Source organism: Ovis aries, chromosome 24 (assembly GCF_016772045.2).
Source record: "Ovis aries strain OAR_USU_Benz2616 breed Rambouillet chromosome 24, ARS-UI_Ramb_v3.0, whole genome shotgun sequence".
NCBI classification, from domain to species: domain Eukaryota; kingdom Metazoa; phylum Chordata; class Mammalia; order Artiodactyla; family Bovidae; genus Ovis; species Ovis aries.
In genome coordinates, this window is record NC_056077.1 from 25,771,976 (window position 1) to 25,795,716 (window position 23,741).

The 23,741-nt window shown below is 50.3% G+C and overlaps 1 protein-coding gene across 5 annotated transcripts in view; it reads left to right on the top strand.

Annotated features, from left to right (window-relative positions):
* The window catches only part of KATNIP (katanin interacting protein), a 233,456-nt gene that overhangs the window by 163,062 nt on the left and 46,653 nt on the right, over positions 1-23,741 (top strand). For all 5 annotated transcript variants that reach the window (XM_060406218.1, XM_060406217.1, XM_060406216.1 and 2 more), the window contains one exon: positions 21,634-22,501. In XM_060406218.1, coding sequence (XP_060262201.1) covers positions 21,634-22,501 — 868 coding nt within the window. The remainder of the gene's footprint in view (positions 1-21,633; positions 22,502-23,741) is intronic.

The following is a 23,741-nucleotide window of genomic DNA, read 5'->3' on the forward strand; positions in this document are numbered from 1 at the left end:
AGGCTCCTGTGTCCCTTTTCCAGGCAAGAATAGTGGAGTGGCTTGCGTTTCCTTCTCCACGGGATCTTCCTATCCCAGGCATCAAATCTGAGTCTCCTGCATTGGCAGGCAGATTCTTTACCACTGTGCTACCTGGGAAGACGAAACCACCATGTAGTGCAAACCAAATTCATCTTTGAGCCAGAGCTGGCTGTTCCCAGCTTGCACCCTCGAGGAGGAGGGTGTCCACCTCGAGCTGGAAGAGGTCAGGGAAGGTGTGAAGGGAGAGCACACCTGAGCTCTAGTGGGAAGAGAAGCCTTGAGCCAGGCAGACAAGGGAAAGTATCTCCAGGTAGAGGGAGATACTTGGACGAAAAGAGGTGTGGAAAAGTATAGCCTCCTAACCGCTCTCCCTAATCCCAGGCCCAGGCCTCTGGTTTGTCTCCAGTAGCCCCTGGGAGGTCTGATCATGACTATGGTTTCAAACCCTCAACTTCAGTCAGTTCAGTCACTCAGTAGTGTCCGACTCTTTGCAACCCCATGAACTGTGGCACACCAGCCTTCCCTGTCCATCACCAATTCCTGGAGCTTGCTCAAAGTCATGTCCATCGAGTCAGTGATGCCATCCAACCATCTCATCCTCTGTTGTCCCCTTCTCCTCCTGCCTTCAATCTTTCCCAGCATCAGGGTCTTTTCTAAGGAGTCAGTTCTTTGCATCAGGTGGGCAAAGTATCGGAGCTTCAGCTTCAGCATCAGTCCTTCCAATGCTCAAACTTCAAAGGCTTTCCTTGATCCAGAAAATCCAGGTCAGACCTCTGAGTGTGACATCAGAGCCCCCTAATCCCCATATGTCATGCCTGCCTCTCTCTCAGCACCTGCCCCTTGTTCACACCCCCCTCCAGAGTGCCAGCTGCTCTTGGGGCTCTCCACCAGCCTTCCTTGTAGGCACAACTTTAGTCCCCGGCCCCTCCTGTCTCACTCAACTCCAGGTGCTTGTCAATGCCTCATATTCCTGGAAGACCCAGGCATCACTTTCTCCAGGCTGCTCACCTGACCCCCAACCCTTGTGCACTTCTGTACCACATGAACTAGTTACATCACCCCTAGATCAGGATACACACCTGCCTCCCCCCATCACCCAGGGGGCATCTTGGGAGCAGGGCCTGAGACTTTACCACTGTTCTATTCTAAGTAGCAAATCATGGCTATCTAATGAGTGAATGAGTTCATTCCCCTAAGAGCCGGTAAGCAGTTGCCTCATCCTCCTTGAGATCCAGACGAGTGACCTAGAGCAGGAGATGCCTTCGACAGGTGCTACTGCAGGTTAGAGGCCAACCAGGAGACGCCGAGCCTCGTCCCTCCTTCCCGTCCTCTCCTCTCTCCTGCAGCTCTTCCTGCTGGTTCTCCACCCACCCACTCACCCAGCCATCCCTCCACGTGTGCTCAGTTGCTTCACTTGTGTCTGACTCTTTGTGACCCTATGGACTAGTCTCACCAGGCTCCTCTGTCTATGGGATTTTCCAGGCAAGAATACTGGAGTGGGTTGCCATTTCATCCTCCAGGGGATCTTCTCCATCCAGGGATAGAATCCACATCTGCAGGTGGATTCTTTACCACTGAGCTATCCCTCCAGCTCCCAGATAAACATCTGCTAGGCTCTGGGGATCTAGGTGCTAACGTGGCAGACACAGTCCCAGCCAGCTCTGCTGACACACGACACTCCTCAGTGAAGTAACAAAACGCTTTCTCTGATTTATGTTTTTTCTTTAAAAAACAAATGCCTAAAGTTTAAATTTGAGAAACAGTCTAAACCACTGGATAAGTGAGGAGGTTCCTGTGGGCCTATCAGGTTCTCCTCCCCACCCCCATGGCCAGTTTTGACCCAGGGTGTATACGGGGCTGTCCTCCAGGCCCGAGATGGAGCCCCAGCCCTGAGTAGTGGGCTCCCAGCATCTCAGGCCAGGTCCTCCAGTCCACCCAACACTTCCTGGCAGGCGGTCATCAGCATCTTCTGGAATGAGTAATGAAACAGCACTGACTGCTCAAGCCTGTGCCCTGTAGCCCGGCCCTGTCATTGACTATACAGCTCAGGCCAAGAAAAGAGGATTTTTATGTGCTGGATTACAAAGGAGATAAGCTTCATCTCTTTTGGCCGCAGCCTGCCTTTCTTCTTTAACCTGCACTCAGCCCCTTCCCTGTGTGCCGAGAATAGAAAAGAGGGCCAGGACGTCAGGGCATCGTGGCGGGCGCTCCGGGGGGCAGCCGGCTGTGGGGATCAGAGACTCGGGGTGTTCCGACACAGAGGAGCGCGTGCAGGACCGCAGGCCCCGGCAGGGCCACCACTTACATAACGCACACCCATCTGTTGCCAGCATTTTCCGGGGGCAGAAAGCACAAACAAATGCAGCTGCAGGTTGGTTTGATTTAATATTCTCCGGTGAATGCTATTACTGTGTGTTTTAGAGGAGATAAAATGAGAGTTTATAGAAATATAGCTCAGCCCGGTAGACATGGCTTGTTAAGACGGGTGTTTTGTGTCTGGGAATCCGAGGAAGCAAAGTTCAACATGAGGCACTAATCCAACCAAGGCTTATTTACAGCATAAGAAAAGAAGGTGCTGCAAGAATGGGAGTCTCTTATTGGAAGATCTGCTGCCTGTTTAAATCCCTGGGCTAACTTGGATGGGCTCCGTCACCCTCTTTAGGTAGTGCGGGGATTCAGAGCTGGCCCGGAGGAGAGGACTTCCGGGCAGGGTAAGGACTCGGAAGCCAGCATCGGTTCACGCAGCCGCACAGGGCAGCCTGCAGATGTGGGTGCTCATCACGGCCGCTGTTTTACCCAGCATAGCACGCATCGGGCAGGCATGAGGCCCCGAATAGGGGCTCCATAAACACTTTTTCCTTAAATAATTTTATTTACTTATTTATTTATTTTTGGCTCTGCTGGGTCCTCATTGCTGCGCGGGTTTTCTCTGGTTGCGGCAAGCGGGGTCCACTCTCCAGTTGGGGTGCACTGGCTTCTCATCGCAGCGGCTTCTCTTGATGCCGAGCGCAGGCTCCAGGCCCCGTGGGTTTCGGTGGTTGCGGCTCCCGGGGTCTTAGAGCACAGGCTCAGTAGTTGTGGTGCTCGGGATTTAGTTGCTCCGCAGCATGTGGGATCTTCCTGGATCAGCAATCGAACCCGTGTCTCCTGTATTGACATGCGGATTCTTTACCACTGAGCCACCAGGGAATCCTACTCGGTAAACATTTGATGCCTGATGATGAAATGCATCATCTCAGTTAACCTCCTACCCATCCTACAAGTAGAGGTTGTCAGGCCCCACCTTGTAGATGAAGCTGGGACTTAAGAGTAAAGAGAACCTTCCTCCTGGTGCATCCAGTAGGAGAAAAGAATCCATAGTCTCTCCTAGGATGTTATAACTCATCCAAAAAGTGGACTTTCAGCTATTCCCCACAGTCCATCTGTTTTCCTTTATATTAATAACAAGCATATTAATCTGCTACGTGGTACCACCCTTGAGTAAAAACAGGCAGGTCATCACCATTTTTTGCCAACAGCATCACCACACAGGTTCTGCCTCCAGCCTGGCCACACCAGCAAGTGAAGCAGGACCCAGTGGTATATGTTATACATGGAAATGGTGCTGATGAAGTAGCTTTTGAATGAATGAATGAGTGAGTGAATGTTAGATTTACCCAGTGGTATGTTTCTGTGACTTGTCGTGGTCAACCAGGCCAGTCCTGCCCAATAGAACTTCCTGCAATGATCTTAACACGTTCTCTCTGCCCTGTCCAGTGAGAACAATTCGAGTTCTCAGCCCCAGGTGGCTCCTGTAACTGACAGGCCAACGTCTTGCAATGTCTGTCATTTTAATATTCATGTCATTGTCCGCGTGTGGCTGGTGACCATGTATTGGACCACACAGGTCTTGGTGCTCAGGGAGCCGTGTTGAACAAACCGACAAGGCCCTGTTCATACAGTCCTCTCCCCTCTCATGAGGAAGGGAACAAAAAACAAGGGCACAGATGACTAGTGTCATCTCCAGTAATGCTAAGTGTTGTGAAGATGATAACCTCTGGCGACCGGAGAGGGACAAGGGGAGAATGAAGCAGGGCCGCACTGGACAGGTGATCAAAGGCATCCCTGACCTGAGCGTTGAGAAGGAGTAGCCGTGGGGACGTAAGTGGAAAGGGAATTCTTGCAGGCGGCATAGCAAGAATAAAGGCTCTGCGGCAGGAACATCCAGTTTAGGCAGAGGCTGAGCTGGTGAACAAAGGGTAGTGTGAGGGGAGGTCCCAAGGGTGCCTGGGAGCCAGGTCACGTAGGCCTCACTGGTTTGAAGGCAGAATAGGGAGAGGGTCAGAGCCAGCTTGGCTGGGGCAACCCCTGGCTCCTCCTCGTCCTAACTCTGTGACCTTGGGAGTGTTATTCTACGCCTCCCTGACTCAGTTTCCTCATCTGTAAAATGAGGGTGATTATTGTTCAGTTAATACATATGAAGTGCTCATAATGATTCCTGGCCTTCGTGAACTCTATACAAAGATCAGCTCTTGGTATCATTATGGGAGGGTTTTGGGCAAAGGGTGACACAACCTGATTGAGGAATTTAAAAGATCACTCTGGATGCTTTTTGGAGAAGGGGTCAGAGGGAAGGGGGAGCCCCAAGAGGTGTTTTGGGGTCTCCACAGTCTAGCTTGGTGGCTTGGATGAGGGTCCCAGTGCTTCTGAAATGCACCATTCAGTTCAGTTCAGTCTCTCAGTCGTGTCCGACTCTTTGCAACCCCATGAATCACAGCACGCCAGGCCTCCCTGTCCATCACCATCTCCCGGAGTTCACTCAGACTCACGTCCATCGAGTCGTTGATGCCATCCAGCCATCTCATCCTGGGTTGTCCCCTTCTCCTCCTGCCCCCAATCTCTCCCAGCATCAGAGTCTTTTCCAATGAGTCAACTCTTCACATGAAGTGGCCAAAGTACTGGAGCTTCAGCTTTAGCATCATTCCTTCCAAAAGAAATCCCAGGGCTGATCTCCTTCAGAATGGACTGGTTGGATCTCCTTGCAGTCCAAGGGACCCTCAAGAGTCTTCTCCAACACCACAGTTCAAATGCATCAATTCTTTGGCGCTCAGCCTTCTTCACAGTCCAACTCTCACATCCATACATGACCACAGGAAAACCATAGCCTTGACTAAGCAGACCTTAGTCGTCGGCAAAGTAATGTCTCTGCTTTTGAATATGCTATCTAGGTTGGTCATAACTTTTCTTCCAAGGAGTAAGCGTCTTTTAATTTCATGGCCGCAGTCACCATCTGCAGTGATTTTGGAGCCCCAAAAAATAAAGTCTGACACTGTTTCTACTGTTTCCCCATCTATTTCCCATGAAGTGATGGGACCAGATGCCATAATCTTCATTTTCTGAATGTTGAGCTTTAAGCCAACTTTTCGCTCTCCTCTTTCACTTTCATCAAGAGGCTTTTAGCTCCTCTTCACTTTCTGCCATAAGGGTGGTGTCATCTGCATATCTGAGGTTATTAATATTTCTCCCGGCAATCTTGATTCCAGCTTGTGTTTCTTCCAGTCCAGCGTTTCTCATGATGTACTCTGCATATAAGGATAGATTCAGTTCATCCCAGGGCAATGTTTGTATTTTCAGAAAGGCCTTTCATGGTGGGGTAGGGATGGATTTTCAAATGAACGCAAAGTGAAGAGATTAGTTCATTAACAACCTATGTACCCTTCTTCAGCTTCAATAGTTATCTACATTCTGCCATTTTTGTTTCATCTCTTCCCCTAATGTTTAAAAAGAAATTGTAGGTATCATATCATCTCATTCATAATTTTTTGCGTGCATCTCTGACAGATAAGTTTGTTTTTATATCATCCCGATGCTGCTATCATACCTGACAATCATTCATTATTATGCTTCAGTACCTAGTCCACATTCAAATATCCCTAACTGCCTAATTTTTAATAGTTATTTTGTTTGGCCACACCATGTGGCATGCAAGATCTTAGTTCCCTGACCAGGGATTGAACCCTTGGCCCCTGCAGTGGAAGAGTCTTAGTCGCTCAGGTGTGTCTGACTCTTTGCAACCCCAAGGACTATAGCCTGTCAGGTTCCTCTGTCCATGGAATTCTCCAGGCAAGAGTACTGGAGTTGGTAGCCGTTCTCTTCTCTAGGGGATTTTTCCTGGCCCAGGTATCGAACCCAGGTCTCCTGCATTGCAGGCGGATTCTTTACCATCTGAGCCACCAGGGCAGTAGAAGAGTGGAGTCTTAACCACTGGACACCAAGGAAGTCCCAACAGTTGATTCATTTGGATCAGGATACAAACCAAGGCCAAACATGGCAGTGGCTTTGCAGTCAAAGATGTGACCTTCATTTGGGCAACTGAGTCAGTGTAGCCTGATGGCTCCACCACATCATAGGGTCTGGGCACCTCTGGTCTGGGGAGCACCCTCGGGCCTGGCAAGCATTCCTGTGTGTGCATGCTAAGTCACTTCATCATGTCTGACTCTTTGCAACCCCATGGACTGTAGCCCACCAGACCCCTCTGCCCATGAGATTCGTCAGGCAAGAATACGGGAGTTGGTTGCCATGTCCTTCTCCAGGGAATCTTCCCAACCCAGGGATTGAACCTGCATCTCTTAAGTCTCCTGCATTGGCACGGGTTCTTTACCACTAGTGCCATCTGGGAAGCTCTTGGGGACCATGATGGCATCTTAATAGGGTGGCTGGGAGGAAGGGCACTGACCCAGATGTGCAAGAGCCTTCCTTACGTGTTAATCTCGGGCTTGGTGTGGGCCACTGTCAATTGCGAGAGGGTGCTGTCTGGTGGGTGGACTGCAGCCTCTAAAGGCTGTGTGCATGCCCATGCTTGGGAAGGTAAGGCATGGTCACCTTGAGAGGTCCAGGAGGCTCAGATTTGAAGCAGGCCCCCAGCCAGCAGAGGACAGAGAGGTGAGCAGAGAATTCCACCTTGAGAGAGGGGGCCCCAACCAGAAAGTCGGAATTCAGGCTCCAACCAGAAAGTTGGAATTCAGAGCCAAACTGTACTCCCAGCAGGAACGAGAACAGAGATGCAGAACAGGGGTAGAAGCTGAGGCCTGGATCTCTGTACTGCACAGACCAGGGGACGAGCTGCTTCTGGGACCAGACAGATGTCTAAGTAGAGAGGGCTGCTCACCCATGTGCAGGGGCCAGCCTAGGACAGCAAGACAAATCCCAGACCCCCTAGAGGGTAGAGCTCTCCTGTCCCCACTCCTGCTTGCCTTGGCCAGGACTGACTTAGTAGCTGAATCTGTTGATTAAAATTCTCAGTCCCAACGCTAGTGTTATCAGCCAGGATTCTTTTGGTAACAAAGGACAAGAAAACCCAATTAAATCCAGCTTAAGGACAAAAAAGTGTTCTTTGGCCCATGTTACAGGAGAGTATGAGTTGGCTGCCTCAGGCGTGGCAGGATCCAGGAGTTCACATGATGCCATCAGGAATCTCCTCCCTCTGTGTTGGCATCATTCTCAGGTTCCAAGTGGTGGTCCCCATTGACATCCCTCTTGATTTCAGGAGTGCTTGCAGAAAGCCCCAGGTCTAGGACCCACTGGCCAGGCCTGTGTTGCGACTTGGAGCGAGGCCTACGTTATCCACATAAAGTAAGGTCAAGGAAGAGTGGATTCCCAGTGAAAAATTGAGGTGCCGGCTAAGGAGGGAAAAATCACCAGGGAAAGTAGAAAATGAGACCCAGACTAGGTCCCTTCTTTTCCTCTAAGAACATGGAAGTCAACTGCTGGTGAACGTATTCATCAGCTCCCAAATCTAAACCTACCCCAAGGCTTAATTTCTGAACCAAGCTTCTCTCCTGGCCACGAGATGCTTTTCTTCAGCATTTCTTCCCGGCCATGTACTGAAGCCCTAGCTTTGGTACCCCAATCCCAGACCCCTCAGCCCCACTCCAGGCTCTGCTTCCTTTGGCTGTCTGCAGGAGCGCTTGACTCCCACCTTTGAATCCTCCGCTCCCCCTGTGCCCCTCCCTGTCAGTCATCTTTAGGTCTTACTGTTTCCACTGCCCGAACCTGCCTCCTTCCAAGTCCAGCTCCTCCTTCCCCTGCTGCCTGCTGTCTCCTCCATCTCCCGCTCGGCTCACTCATCTGCTCGTTCCCCCGTCTCACTGGCAGAGCCATATCGATCGCCCCAGACATTTGTGCTGGGGCCAGCAATCAGACATGCTGTCTGCCCCCATGAGCTCTTGCCCAGGCAGGTGGGCCCAGGGGTACCCCTGCAAACCACAGTTCAGTGGGGCCAGGACAGTGGTGGGAGATGAGCTAAGGGCCTAGCTGCTGCAGAATGCCTCAGGGGAGTGACCACCGTCCCCGGCCAGCATGTGCTGCCCTGGACATCTTGGGAAGAGGCTGTGCCCCAGTGGACCGAAGGCAGCTCACAGATTGCAGCTGGCTCACACTGTGTTTTCAGAATTCTTTGGGTTTTGTGTATGTGTATGTGTTTTAAATTATTTATTTATTTGGCTGCATTGAGTCTGAGTTGAGGCACTTGGGCTTCTCTCCAGTTGTAGTGTGCAGGCTTAGTTGCCCTACAGCATGTGGGATCTTAGTTCCCCAACCAGGGATCGAACCCACATCGCCTGCGTTGGAATGCAGACTCTCAACCACAGGACCACCAGTGAAAGTGAAAGTCCCTCAGTCATATCCGATTCTTTGTGACCCCATGGACTATACAGTCCACGGAATTCTCCAGGCCACAATACTGGAGTGGGTAGCCTTTCCCTTCTCCAGGGGATCTTCCAAACTCAGGGATTGAACCCAGGTCTCCCGCAGGCAGATTCTTTACCAGCTGAGCCACAAGGGAAGCCCAAGAATACTGGAGTGGGTAGCCTATCCCTTCTCCAGGGGATCTTCCAAACTCAGGGATTGAACCCAGGTCTCCCTCAGGCAGATTCTTTACCAGCTGAGCTATCAGGGAAGCCCACAGGACCACCAGGAAGTCCCCAAAGTTCTTTGAGTCAATTCAGTTCAGTTCAGTCGCTCAGTCATCTCTGACTCTGTGCAGCCCCATGGACTGCAGCATGTTAAGCTTCTCTGTCCGTCACCAACTCCCAGCGCTTGCTTCAGACTCATGTCCATTGAGTTGGTGATGCCATCCAACCGTCTCATCCTCTGTCATCCCCTTCTCCTCCTGTTTTCAATCTTTCCCATTATCAGGGTCTTTTCCAGTGAGTCAGTTCTTTGCATCAGGTGGTCAAAGGATTGGAGCTTCAGCTTCAGCATCAGTCCTTCCAATGGATCTTCAGGATTGATTTCCTTTAAGATTGACTGATTTGATCTCCTTGCTGTTCAAGGGACTCTCAAGAGTCTTCCCCAACACCACAGTTCAAAAGCATAAATTCTTTGGTGCTCAGCCTTCTTTATGGTCCAACTTTCACATCCCTAGGTGACTACTGGAAAAACCATAGCTTTGACTGGACGGACCTCTGTTGGTTAAGTAATGTCTCTGCTTTTTTTTTTTTTTTTTTTTAATTACTAACATTTAAAAATTGGTGAGTTTCCATGAAAAGTAGGGACCTTTATCTAGAAGATCTGGTGACATCAGGTCACATCCACTCCTGGGAGCTCTGGTGGAGCTGAGTCAGGGTGCGGCAGTTGCCATCACGATCTCACTTGTGTCCCCTACACAGTGGCACCGTGGTCCTGACGCCACACCACCCCTCCCGCTTGACATGTTTCCGTGCGCCCTGCGCACATGTGTCTCCACCACTCTCAGACCCCAAAATGGGCTCTCTGGTGCTTCCATCCTTACGGAACCTCCATCCCCTCTGGTCCCGGGGAACTCTTCTCTCCTCTGTGACTTTGCTCCTGCCCTGCCCAGCACCTGGAATGCGTAGCCAGTCTTATTACAAACCCTGCCTTCGGAAACCTCAAAGTTCTGCTCAAGTCTCTCTTCAACCACCAGCCACCCACACACCCCCAGCCTGCCCCAGGCCCCTGCTCGTGGTCTCAGCCACCCCTTCTGGGCACCAGATTTCATGCTTCCCTAGGGTATCCGTCAGTTTCCTGAGCCTCCCATGTCTCTGACAGACAGGTGCCCCTGGCCAAATCTATCCTGCAGGCGTGTTCCATTTGGCGCTCACGACGTTGCACAGCTTGTGAACCATTTGACGACACTGGAAAGTTGGCTTCTGATCTGGTGGTATTCCCTCTGTAGTGTCCGCCGGCTGGAGCCCAGTGACTCCTGCAGCCTCTAGACTTGCAGGCGGGTGCTCCGCAGTTCCCATCCCTCCACGCTGGTGGTACTGTAAGCATCTGAGTCTGTGACCCCTAATTACTCAGGCTTTTGTGAATTCCTCAAGGAGAGGAGCCCCGCCTTCATCTTTTGTATGTCACGCAGGCTAGGATCCTGAAAGGCCCCCGTGTGGTACATGCTGGGTTGAATACAATTGCAAGAATTGCCAGCTGGGGCCTGAGCCCAGATCAAGGGGAATCTTTTTTTTTTTTTCTTAATTAAAATGTAGTTGATTTACAATATTGTGTTCATTTCAGTATACAACAAAGTGATTCAGTTATATATTAATATGTGTGTGTGTGTGTATGTATTATGTATGGGTATATATAGGTGGGCTTCCTGAGTGCCACTAGTGGTAAAGAATCTGCCTGCCAATTCAGAAGACACAGAGACTCGGGTTTGATTGCTGGCTCCAGAAGATTCCCTGGAGTAGGAGATGGCAACCCGCTCCAGGATTCTTGCCTGGAAAATTTCATGGACAGAGGAGCCTGGTGGGCTAGAGTCCTTGGGTTTGCAAAGAGTCAAACACAACTGAGTGACTGAATATACGCACATGTATATGGTTACATACATACATATAAGCACACACACACATATAGATAGATAAATAGATAGATTCCTTTTCACATTCTTTCCCCTTAAAGGTTATTGCAAAATATTGAGTATCATTCCCCGTAACCAGCAGAAGGTCCTTGTTGGTTATCTGTTTTATGTGAAAGTGAAAGATGTGTCTTGACTCTTTGGGACCCCCCTGGACTATACAGTCTATGGGATTCTCCAGGCCAGAATACTGGAGTGGGTAGCCTCTCCTTTCTCCAGGGGATCTTCCCAACCCAGGGACTGAACCCAAGTCTCCCACCTTGCAGGTGGATTCTTTACCAGCTGAGCCACAAGGGAAGCCCAAGAATACTGGAGCGGGTAGCCTATCCCTTCTCCAGCAGATTCTTCCCAACCCAGGAATGGAACCAGGGTCTCCTGCATTGCAGGTGGATTCTTTACCAACTGAGCTATCAGGGAAGCCCTTATATAGTAGTATGTATCTATTAATCCCAACTTGAGGAGTATTGACCTAAGTTAGCGAGAGTAATTCTAGGCCCCATCCTAGAGTGAATGGGGTTCTCCTGCGCCTGCTGCCAACCTGGGCCAGGAACAGGGGGTCACTGCACCCGGCCTTAGGGGAGCAGGGGGCCTCTGGCCTCCCTAGCCCTGAGCAGCCAGTGTCAGTGGGTATAGCCGTGCAGGCAGCAGGTTGGATACAAGACAATGATGGCAGCTTCTTGAGCATGTATTATGTGCCAGGCAGCATTGAAACGACTTTACATATATCAGCTCGTTTATTCCGAACTGCAGTGAGATGGGTACTATGGTGGTCAGCTCTATCCTACATATGGGGAAACTGAGGCACAGAACAGCTTGCTGGTGGTCACATGACTCCCAGGCAGTCTGGTACGCACCACCTGGCCCTGCCTTTCAATAGAGGGGCACTGTGGTCCCTAGTGAGCCAGGACCTGCCTAGGGCAGCTATCCCTGCCCTGGCTCCGTCCTGCCAGATGGCCTAAATTTTTAAGAGAAGCCAGAAAGGCACACTGTTATGTGAACACTCTCAGTTTTTGGACAGCATCAGCTGGTTCTGAACATTTAACTCCTCTATGGGCCGAACAAGCCCAGGATCAGCCGTAGGGGCTCCAGTTAGTGACCCTGTCTGTCACGTCCCATCCCCGTCCTTCCTCCTCTGTGACTTTGGAGGTGGGGTGGGTGTCAGTCATTGGCTCCCAGCCTGGCTTGTAGTAGGTTATCTGTAGCTTGTAAAGTGTCTCAAGCCCCACCATCTTCATCAAGTTACTGTGTCACAAAGAAGGGTTTTCATTGGTCTTCCTCCCAAGGGACAGACGAAAGGTCATTGAGATCTCATCCCCAGTAAAGCATTCTAGTTCAAGTGCTCCAGGAGGGGGCAACTTCAGTTCTCAGAGCCTGGTCTTAAGACAGATAGGAATAGGCCCGTTTCCCCATCCTTGAAGGCCTCCATCCTGGTGAGGACAGGTTTGCACATGGGACCACAAGGTCTTTGGCGTGAGAGTCCCGGTGCACACTCAGCTCTGAGAGCCCAGAGGAGGACCCTTGACCCAACCTGAAGAGGCAGGTGGGGCAGATGGGGAAGGCCGGGGGCTTCCCAGAGAGTCAGCTCCTGAGCCGGGTCCTGAAGCCTGCATGATGGCTCTCTGGGCTGCAGCGGCTCACTCCCCAAAGGCCCCCATCCCCAGAAAGCCTCCCAATCATCCCACAGCCCTTTGGCCCCTCCTGTTCGGGACCCAGCACCCCGGGCAAAGACAGCAGTGAAGGATGGAAGCTCGTCTTCTCCTTGTGCATTGGGGCCAGCGCGGGCACTCAGCAGGAGACAGAACAGCTGGGCTGGGGGGCTGCCTGGGTTGTGCCCAGTGAGGTCCAGAGGCACACAGCTGGTTTGACTCCAGTCATGCACCCATACCAATGAAGGCTTTGCCTTAAAGCTGCAGTCTCCAACCTTTTTGGCACCAGGGACCAGTTTCCTGAAAGACAGCTTGTCCACAGACGGGGGGTCAGGGGGTGGGGCTAGGTTTCAGGATGATTCAAACACATTACATTTATTGTGCACTTTATTTCTATTATTATTAACATCAGCCCCACCTCAGATCATCAGGCGTTAGATCCCAGAGGTTGGGGACCCGCAGTGGACCCTCCCTGGCATCTGGCGGGTGGGCCTAGCCAATGCTCTGCTCCAAATGATTTCCCTCAGGCTTTGCTGCCTGTGCTCAGGGCCAGGTATTAGTGTCTAGGCAAAGCGTTTTATGAGCACAAGAGCCCCCGCCTCTGCTAGGGTTGTTGTCATGATGAAACCGATCCGCCATCAATCTTCCCTGAGCAATTCGTGTGCTCATTGGAAGAGACATGTCATTCGACCCCAGGGCCAAGGAGGAACGTGGCCTTACTGAGTCAATTCAATCACTTAGATCAAAATGATATTAATATTGTTGGGTTCAAATGCATTATAGTCCCAACGTGATTGGTTCTGGGCAGCTGGAACAAAGGGTAAAGCCCTTTTTTGAACAAGGAACGGTGCTCCCCTCCACCACGTGCCAGCCACAGAGTTTGTGTCCTTTTGAAAATGCATTGCAAAAGGGGCTTGAGGCAGCATCAACAAAGGACATAGCAATAACTCTAGTTAAACGAGGAAGAAAATATGAGTACCAAGGGAACAAATACACACACACACACACACAAATGATTCTCGAGGGTAAGGTCATCAGCAGGATGGAATTTCACCTGGAATTCTTGGAAGCCAAGGCAAAGGAGGAAATAGGACTAGAGCCCTCTAGTTGGAAGGAAGAAGCAGGCTCGTTCTTTAGCAGCAAGAGGATTTTCGCCTGGATTTATTCCCAAAGGCACCCTTCATCCAGAGCTTCACTGAGGGGATGCCGACGAGTACAGACCTGCAAAATCTCAATCCCGTCTTCGCCACGACACAGCAGTGTATCTCAGATGGCTTCCGACCACATGCTTGAGCTGTGACGGTTGCATCGATGTGAACATAAATACGTAGGAAAAGTCTGCAAGGACAGGAGCGTGGGCATGCCCCGCCCCCCGCCAGCACCCATGTCAATTGCCTCTGGGGAGTGAGGAGGAGTCGGGATGGGAGTGTGAGACTCTTGGTCCATGAGGACTAATTTGAAAAATAGAAGTAGGAGCTCAGAGTGCACCCAAAGCAGGCGATTCTGCCAGTGGCCAGGCAGGCACAACCGAGACCAAGGCCTTCTCCGGGTCCGGCTTGACCCAGAGAGAGCTGGCAGTAGGAGACGGGCGCAGCAAGAGCGGCTGTCTGTGCACCAGCTGTGTGGCCTTAGGGAAGGCTGAGCCTCAGTTTCTTCATCTGTCAGAGGGGCCCTAAGGCCCACCCTGGGGAGTAGTTTGAAGGACAGCATGGGACAATGCGTGTGGCCTTTCATGTTTCACACTCGGCACCCCCAGATGCTGTTCCCCGCCCGGGATCCCACCCTGGTGTTGCTTGGATCAGATTCACCTACAGAATCTGACAAATGGCTTGTTTGATCTGGAGAATGTTGGAACTTTGGCAGATTTAAACACCATCAGGCAGGGGGCATGAGCCTCTCAGTTCCCCAGGACCCCCACCACTCCCTCTGGTTTCAAACCTAACCTTCTTCTCTCTCCTATCTGTCCAGTCCTGTGAGCACTGGCAGTCACACCCTGCTCCAGCCTGCTCCCCACTCTCTATCCCCACTCAGCCAGGCTTCTTTTTATTTTATGTATTTATTTGGCTGCCTTGGGTCTTAGCTGTGACATGCTGGGATCTTCACTGCCTCACGTGGGATCTTTCGTTGTGGCCCACAGGCTCCCTAGCTGCGGCCATGAGGCTCAGTAGTGGCAACACACAGGCTTAGTTTTGACATGCGAGAGCTTAGCTCCCCAACCAGGGATTGAACCCACATCCCTTGCATTGCAAGGTGGATTCCTAACCCTTGGACCACCAAGGAAGTCCCTCGGCCAGGCTTCTTGGAGAGAGCTGAGATCAGGAGGGGCTCTAGATGGTTTGCGGATGGTCAGAGAGCCCATTGTGGAGACCAGGCATCTCCCGATGGGATCCAGGATACCCACCTCGTGACTATGGGACTGAAAAGCGTGCTTCCCACCCCCTCCCCCCACCTCTTTCAGTGACAGCGTGTCTTCTCCAGATGTTTCCACGGCGGTAATTTTGCGGAACTAGTAACAGGAAGCTCCCCGGGCTGTCCTTCTCCAGTAGCTATTTCCTGATTAATTCACAGCACGCGCTTGCTCTGCACCTCCGCTAAACAGAGAACACATCCATATAAACATGAAAAAGGGTGCTCTGAGAATCAGCTTTTCTGACAGGCTGCAAATAGCAGCCTGCCATCCCGCAACTGGACAACTGAAGCCGGATTCCTGTCGTCTAACACGGGCTTGACGGTTCTCATCCCAGATTGCTCCGGAAGCCTTCAGAGCAATAGCTCAGTGAGCTAGGAATTTAAGTTAGAGCTTCCCTGCCTGGCTTTCAGGAAGGCAAAAGGGGGGAAATGAGTCTACATGGACACCTCTGGGAGTCTCTGCTCTCACATCCCAAGAGTAGATCAGAAGCCAAAGCAAGACAGAACACGGTCTGGGGTTGAAACCCACAGGCTGCCATTTTTCTGATCAGGCTTGTTCTCCGAGGATTGTTAGGGAGCAGCGCTATCTGGGGAGAAAAGTGGCTGTGTTGATTCGTTGGTAATTCCAAAATGACGGCTGAGCAAAGACTGTGTGCCAGGTACTTGCTGGGCCCTTGGATGAGACCGGTAGCACCTCTGCTGTCTCGAGCTTGTTTGTCTATTGTTTAATTGTGGCTGCGGCAGGTCTTCATTGCGGTGAGGGCTTTTCTCCAGTGTGGCAAGCAGGGGCTCCTCTCTAGCTGTGGTGGCTTCTGGCGTTGTGGCCCGTGGGCTCTGCGGTGCGTGGGCTTCAGTAGTTGCAGCTGTCAGGCTCTAAAGCACAGATTCGGTAGTTGTGGCATATGGGCTTAGATGCTTCACGATACCTGGGGTCTTCCTGGGTCAGGCATTGAACCCATGTCTCCTGCATTGGCAGGCGGATTCTTTACCACTGAGCCACCAGGGAAGCCCCTGGAACTTAAGTTTGAGTGTGTGTGTGGGCGTGCTCAGTCATGGCCAGCTCTTTGCAACCGCATGGACTGTTTGCCACCAGGCTCCTCTGTCCATGGGGTTTCCCAGGCAAGAATACTAGAGTGAGTTGCCATTTCCTCCTGCAAGGATCTTCCTGACCTAGGGATCAAACCCAGGTCTCCTGGCTTGCAGGCAGATTTTTTTTTTTACCACTTGAGCCATCAGGGCAGCCCTAACTTTGAGTGGGGGAGCCAGTAAATAAATTAGAAAGCTGATGAACAAGTCCATGTCAGAGACAGGAAGAAAATAGAACAGGACCATGGGCTAGAAAGGGGATTGGATAGGGCGGGGGCTGCCTGAGGGAGAGCAGCACCATCTCTTTGAAGACAAGGAGGAGCCAGGCTTGCAGGTCTCTGGGGGCAGAACGTGCCAGGCAGTTGCCCAGGTCCCGAGGTGGCCTTGAGCTCCACAGAATCACGGAGCCGCAAGTGGAGTGGTGTGCTGGGAGGGGGAACGGAAGGGGAGAGAGGTCATCCTGGGACCACATCACACAGGCTATGTTGGCTCCTGAAGGGAGCTGGCATGTATTCTCAGAGTGATAGGAAATTATGGGGTGGTTTTAAGCATGATCTGATTTGTTTTTGTCGTGGGTGTTTTGTTCTGTTTTCCAGACACACCACACAGAATGTGGTGTCCTAGATCCCTGACCAGGAATTGAACCCGGGGCCCCTGCAGTGGACGTGCAGAGTCCTAACCACTGGACCACTCAGAAATCCCCTAGTGATTTAAGCTGCTTTTTAAGGAGGACTGGCTGCCGAAAATGAAATGTGTGTGCTGGGGTGTGTTGGGGGCGGGTGCGTGACGGTGCAGAGTGGAAACACGGAGACCAATTAGGAGGCTACCGTTGTTGTCTCTGGGAGAGATGGTGGTGGCCTGGGCTAGGAGGCAGGGGCCATCTGGGAAGAAGAGGTCAGATTAGGGAGAGGTTTGGGAGGTGGAACCATGGGAGCTTCTGATGAACTGGACATGTGTGTGAAAGAGCAAGAGGGCTCAAGGACTCCTAGGTTTGGGGCAGCTGGTTGAATGAAGGAACCATTTTCAAGATGGATGAAGATGAGGTTTGGGAAAAGTGAATTGATCATTCTGTTCGGGGCTCATTAAGGTTGAGATCCTTGTTAGATATGCAGGAGGAATAGTCACGTGGTCACTGGGCCCTGATGGAGAGGCCTGAATTGGAGATTAGAACAGTCAGGAGTCCAGTGTCCACACAGCACTGTTTACATTAGCCAAGATATAGAAGCAACCTAAATGTCCTTTGACAGAGGACTGGATTAAGGAAAAAAAAAAATATATATATATATATGTATATATATGTCATATATAGGAGAAAGCAATGGAGCCCCACTCCAGTACTCTTGCCTGGAAAACCCCATGGACCGAGGAGCCTGGTGGGCTGCAGTCCATGGGGTCGCTAAGAGTCGGCACGACTGAGCAGCTTTGATTTCACTTTTCACTTTCATGCATTGGAGAAGGAAATGGCAACCCACTCCAGTGTTCTTGCCTGAAGAATTCCATGAACAGAGGAGCCTGTCAGGCTACAGTCCATGTGGTCACAGGAGTCTGACATGGCTTAGTAACTAAACCACCACACTCACAAGGGAATACTGCTCAGCCATAAAAAGAATGAACTAATGCCAGTTGCAGCCATATGGATGGACTTGGAGATTTTCATACTAAGTGAAGTGAAACCTTTGTTGTGATTCACTCACTCTGTCATGACTGACTCTTTTGCAATCCCATGGGCTATAGCCCCCAGGCTCCTCTGTCCATGGGATTTTCTGGGCAAGAATATTGGAGTGGATTGCCATTTCCTCCTCCAAGGGATCTTCCCAACTCAGGGATCGAACCCATGTCTCCATGTCTCCTGCAGTGCAGGTGGATTCCTTATTGCTGAGCCACTGGGGAAGGCCAAAGTAAAGTCAAGAGAAAGACAAACATCATATGGTATCACTTACGTGGAATCTAAAAAGTGATCCAAATGCATTTATTCACCAAACGGAAACAGACTCATGAGCATAGAAAACAAGCTTGTGGTTACCAAAGGGGAAAGGGAGTCGGAAAGGATGAATTAGGAGTTTAGGATTAACAGGTACAAACTACTATATATAAAACAGACAAACAACAGGGCCCACTGTATAGCACAGAGAACTATATTTAATATTTTGCAATAAAACATAATGCAAAAGAATCTGGCAAAAATATATATATATATAAACTGAATCACTTTGCTGTATACCTGAAACTAATACAACATTGTAAATCAACTATACTCCAGTAAAATAAATTAAATAGTTGGGAGTCACCAGTGCAAGGATGAAATTTAGGGCCTTGGGCCTGAGTGGGACCACCTAGTGAGAGAACACAGGAAAATCAGGAGGCCCAGGACCCACCCAGTCAGTCAAGGAGCAGCAGGGAGCCTGGGCTGCTGTGAGAACAGGAAGCAGGGGGATAACCCGCCTAAGGACTGAGAACTTCCCAGTGTGTCTGGTCACCTGCTGGACCCTAAAACTGGTTGTCCAAACCAGGGCACCCTTGAGAGTGAGAGGAGGGCCCTGTGAGTGATGGACCAGGACAAGAACCAATCAGAATCATCCAGAGAACAAGGATGATGGTTATCATCCCAGTTACTGGCATGCTTGGCAGGGTGGGTTCATGTAGAGGAGAGGAGGCAAAGGCCAGCTGGAGGGAGGTGCAGCCTCCCAGAGTTTGCTGTGAAGGTGGATGGATAGACAGACTGTGGGGCACCCCAGGATAGACTGCTCCTCAGCAATAAGAAGGCATAAAACTCTTCACATCAGCAACATGGATGAATCTCGGAGATATTATGCTGGGGGAAAGAAACCAGACCCCCAGGCCCCATGGAGGTCATGGTGTGTGACTCCTTTTGTATAAAAATTCTAGAAAATGCAAACTAATCTGTAGTGACAGAAGGCTGGTGAGTGGTTGCCTAGGGGCGGGGTGGAAGGGAATTTGAAGGGGTATGAGGAAGCCTCTGGGTAATGATCATGGGTGTATATGTGTTAAAACTTAACAAGTTGTATTTGTTGTTCAGTTGCTCGGTTGTGTCCAACTCTTTACGACCCCATGGACTGCAGCACTACAGGCTTCCCTGTCCTTCAGTATCTCCCGGATCTTCCTCAGACTTACGCCCACTGAGTCGATGAAGCCATCCAACTATCTCATCCTCTGTTGCCCCCTTCTCCTCCTGCCTTTAGTCTTTCCTGGCATCCAGGTCTTTTCCAGTGGGTCAGCTCTTTGCATGAGGTGGCCAAAGTATTGAAGCTTCAGCTTCAGCATCAGTCCTTCCAATGAATATTCAGGGTTGGTTTCCTTTAGGATTGACTGGTTTGATCTCCTTGCTGTCTAAGTTGTGCTTTACTATTTCTTTTTAAATGAAGTATTGTTGATTTACAGTGTTGTTTTAGTTTCAGGTGTAAAGCACAGTGGTTCAAATATATATATATATACATAAAAGATTATATATGTTTATATCCTTTTTCAGATTCTTTTCACTTACAGGTTATTACAAAATATTGAATGTAGTCCTCTGTGCTTTAAGTAGATCCTTGTTGGTTATCTATTTCATAGATAGTTGTGTGTATCTGCTAATCTCAAGCTCCGAATTTATCCTTCCATCGCTCTTTTCCCATTTGGTAAATGTAAGTTTGTTTTCTAAGTCTCTGGGTCTGTTTCTGTTTTGCAGATAAGTTCATGTGTGTCTTTTTTGTAGATTCCACATGTGGATGATATCATATGATATTTGTCTTTCTCTGTCTCACTTCACTTTGTATAATATTCTCTGGGTCCATCCATGTTGCTGCAAATGGCATTACTTCATTCTTTTTTATGACTAATATTCCATTATATATATACTTCTAGCACATCTTCTTTATCCATTAAGTTGTACACTTTAAATATGTCCAGTTTACTGTATGAGGTAGGTATTACATTCCTCAAGAGAGCTGTTTATTAAAACTGTTTTTGTGTAAAAAAAGAATGACCAAATAGGGGAGTAGTAGAAGGTGTGATTTGATTTTAAGTGTGAAGCACTGTGGCCTGATGTGGGGCACACGTGCTAGGGGAGGGGAAGAGAGAAGACCAGGCAGGGACCCTCTTATGAAGGTCATTTTTTGTCATGCTGAAAGTGAAAGTGAAAGTCGCTCAGCTGTGTCCGACTCTTTGCGACCCTATGGACTATACAGTCCATGGAATTCTCCAGGCCAGAATGCTGGAGTAGGTAGCCTTTCCGTTCTCCAGAGGATCTTCCCAACCCAGGATCAAACCCAGGTCTCCCTCACTGCAGCTGGGTTCTTTACCAGGGGTTCAGAGTTCCTCTCACATGCCTGGCATCCTTCAGCTTCTGTGTGCAAAGAAACCATCTGGATTATCCGTCACAAGTGAAGTGCCCACACTGCATCCTCTGGGCTCCCCTCTGATTGTGGCTGCAGTGAGTTGAGCCAGTTACTGGGCATGCCAACTGAGCACCACCCCCAGTGCCTCCAGGCTCTCAGCCTTGCTGCTTGGGTCCTTTCCCCAAAGCCACCAGAGGGCTCAACCTGTGGACGTGGCAGGGCATCAGTGCCCCCTGGGGCAGCCGTCAACCACAGGGAAGGGGGTCAGTGGATAAATGTCCAACCCCCCACCTTTGGAGGGACATTCCTGAGATTCTTTCTGCAGGTCGCTCACAGTGTCCTAGCTGGAGGGAGCCCCCGTTGCCCACAGCAGTGACCAGCCTGAAAACCTTTTTGCATTCTCACCTGCCCTACCTGACTCTCCCTCAAAGGAGCAGCTGCCCATAAGCTACCTGCACTCAAATCCTTGTCTCAGGCTCTGCTTTCAGAGCCCCCAAAATATGGATCCCCTGGGACCTAGGATGTCTGCATTTTATGTGCCTGCCCAGCTTTTCTGGTGCAGGAGGCCCAGGACCCATGCTTTAAGGAACTATATGTGGCGAAAACACATGAAGGATTTCACAAAGGGACGTGATGGGGCCAGATCCAGCTCTTGTAGGAAATTAACTATGGTGGCAATGTGAAGCTGAGGATGAAGGAGCAAGAGACAGGAAGCAGGCAGACCAATTAGCAGGCTATTACCCGTGTCCCAGAAGGAGGTAATGATGACAAAGATGGCGACAGAGGCTCCTCTTTGTGAAAGGCCTTTGATTTATAGCGTATGGAACCCTTTGCGCCAAAATGAGACAGGGCCTGATTTAACAGCCCTAGTGCTGTGGTCTCAGAAAGCTCATGTTTTTAGCATCCCACATTCCTCTTTTTCATCTGCTACTTTTTTTTTTGTTTTGGCTGCACTGGGTTTTCACTGATGCACAGTGGACTTTCTCTAGTTGCGGCAAGAGGGGGTGACTCTAGCTGTGCGTGGGCTTCTCACTGCAGTGGCTTCCCTTGATGCAGAGCACAGGCTCTAGGCAGGCAGGCTTCAGTCCTTGTCCACATGGGCTTAGTTGCCCCACCATATGTGGAATCTTCCCAGATCGAGGATCAAACCCATGACCCTGGCATTGGTAGGCAGCTTCTTAAACAGTGCATCACCAGGGAAGTCCCTCATCGGCTGCTTTGAAAACTTGATACATCAGTACAATGTGGCGCACCTTCATTTTGTGAAATTTTGTGTTTTTAGGACTTTGACATCGGGGCTAAGAACGTGAAGCTTTATGTCAACAAAAAACTCATCTTTGACGGCAAGTTAGACAAAGGAGGTGGCGAGGCCCCGCAGAGCATCCTGGTGGGGCTGCAGGATGAGAGGATGGAAAAGAGCGATGCTGCCCTCTCCAAAGAAAGCGGAGGTGTCCGCAAGACGCCTGGAACCGAGGGGCATGAGGAGCTCCACGCCAGTCACTCGCAGCCAGCTGGAGCAGGAGAGGATGTGAAGGTTTCTTCACAAGGAAATTCATTTGTTGGAAGGATGAATTCTCCCAAAGGCGTGAAAGACAGTTTGTCCCAGTTAGAGGAGGAGCTCAGCATTTTAGCTGCCCCATCCTCGACGGGTGGCGAGCCCAGTGGTCCTCCCCACTCCTCCCCTGTGGAGTGCCCTCCTCCTCCTGACCAGGAGCTCTCACTGCTCCAACAGCTGGAAAACCTTACGGGCAGAAAAGTCTCTGAGCCACCAGGGAAAACCCCATCCTGGTTACAACCTTCTCCCGTGGGGAAAGGCAGGAAGCCGGGAGGCCCGAAGTTGAAACCCCTCTGGCTGAGTCCAGAGAAGCCACTGGACTGGAGAGAAGAGCTTCCATCAGACGATGTCATTGGCAAGGGGCCTGGAGGGTCCGAGGCCAGGGATAAAGGCCCCCGACGTGAGCAAGGGCGGGTGAACAGCTGGAATGTCATCGCCGCTGAGAGAGCTCAGAGAACAACCCCCACAGTCCACGGTGATGACTTTGACATCTTTAACCAGCCCCCCAACAGGGAGCAGCCTGCCAGCGGGAGGAGGGGCCTGAGGAGGGATGCCCTCAGCCTCAGTCATGGTGACGGCCAGCCAGCCAGCAGAGGTAAGTTCCAGAATCCGTCTGACTCACTGGGTCTGTCTCACTGGAGCCAGGGGCTCTAACTGTCATGAAGCTGTATTACTCCCTGGACCTCAGTTCCCCCAACTGCAAAACAAGAAGGTTCTTCTCAACCAGGGTCACAGATTCCCTGTCTCAGGGGCCACAGGGGCAGTAGCAGTGAGTGAAGTGGGCAAGGCACACTTCACCCGTGAAACCCACAGGCGTGTTTGTCACTTGCTCCAAGATATGTTCCTTTGTCCATTTTTCTTGCCAACCATGGCTTTTCCAGTCTAGTCTGTTATCTAACCTCTGATAGAGACTTTTGGTCTCTAATTACCTCACTTTATTTTTAACTGTACTGTTAGGGAAATAATGCAAGTGTGATGATAAATAGCAATTGATTCTTGCCTGGGAATTGGAAGTACTATAGGGAGTGGTGAGGACTGTGGCAAACTGGAGGGCACACACCCATCGAAAGGGGGCTTTTTGGCATTCAGAAACACAAGCCCAGGGCTTCCCTGGTGGCCCAGTGGTTGAGAGTCCGCCTTGCCATGCAAGGGACATGGGTTTGATTCCTGGTCAGGGAACTAAGATCCCACATGACACAGAGCAACTAAGCCTGTGGGCTGCAACGAAAGCTCCCACATAATGCAACTAAGACTGAAAGGCAGCCAAATAAACAAATATTAAAGGAAAAAGAAATATAAGGCCCTTGGGCTAGATCTCCCTTTTCCTTTTATCAAGATAGATCAAAATTGTAGAATATTCTTATTTTTCAACATTGACCACTGATGGAGATTATTTTTAAACCACTGTGTGGGTAAAAAAAAAAAAAAAAAAAAAACACACATCTGGCAGCAGGATTCACCTGCTTTGTGAACTTTGCAGTAGATTATCTCTTAGAGATCTGAAAGGAGATGGGTTTCTGAATATTTGCACTCAGATTTGGCTCCCAGGACAGAATGTAGCAGAGCAACATGAGTCAGACCACTTGAATTCAGACTCTGCTACTTGCAGACCTGAGACTTCTCGCCTGGGCCCTGTAGAGCTGGACACTTGCACTTTCTGAGCCTCAGCATCTTCATCTGTGAAATGGGAATGAACTCCCACAACTGGCCCTCCCCCCACAGCATTGTGAGAAATGAATGAGACGATGGCTTCACAATAGTGACCAGAGCCTGGCATGTGGAATGTGCTCCAGAAGCGGGGGCCATTATTTCAACGCTAGCTTCTACATCCTTTA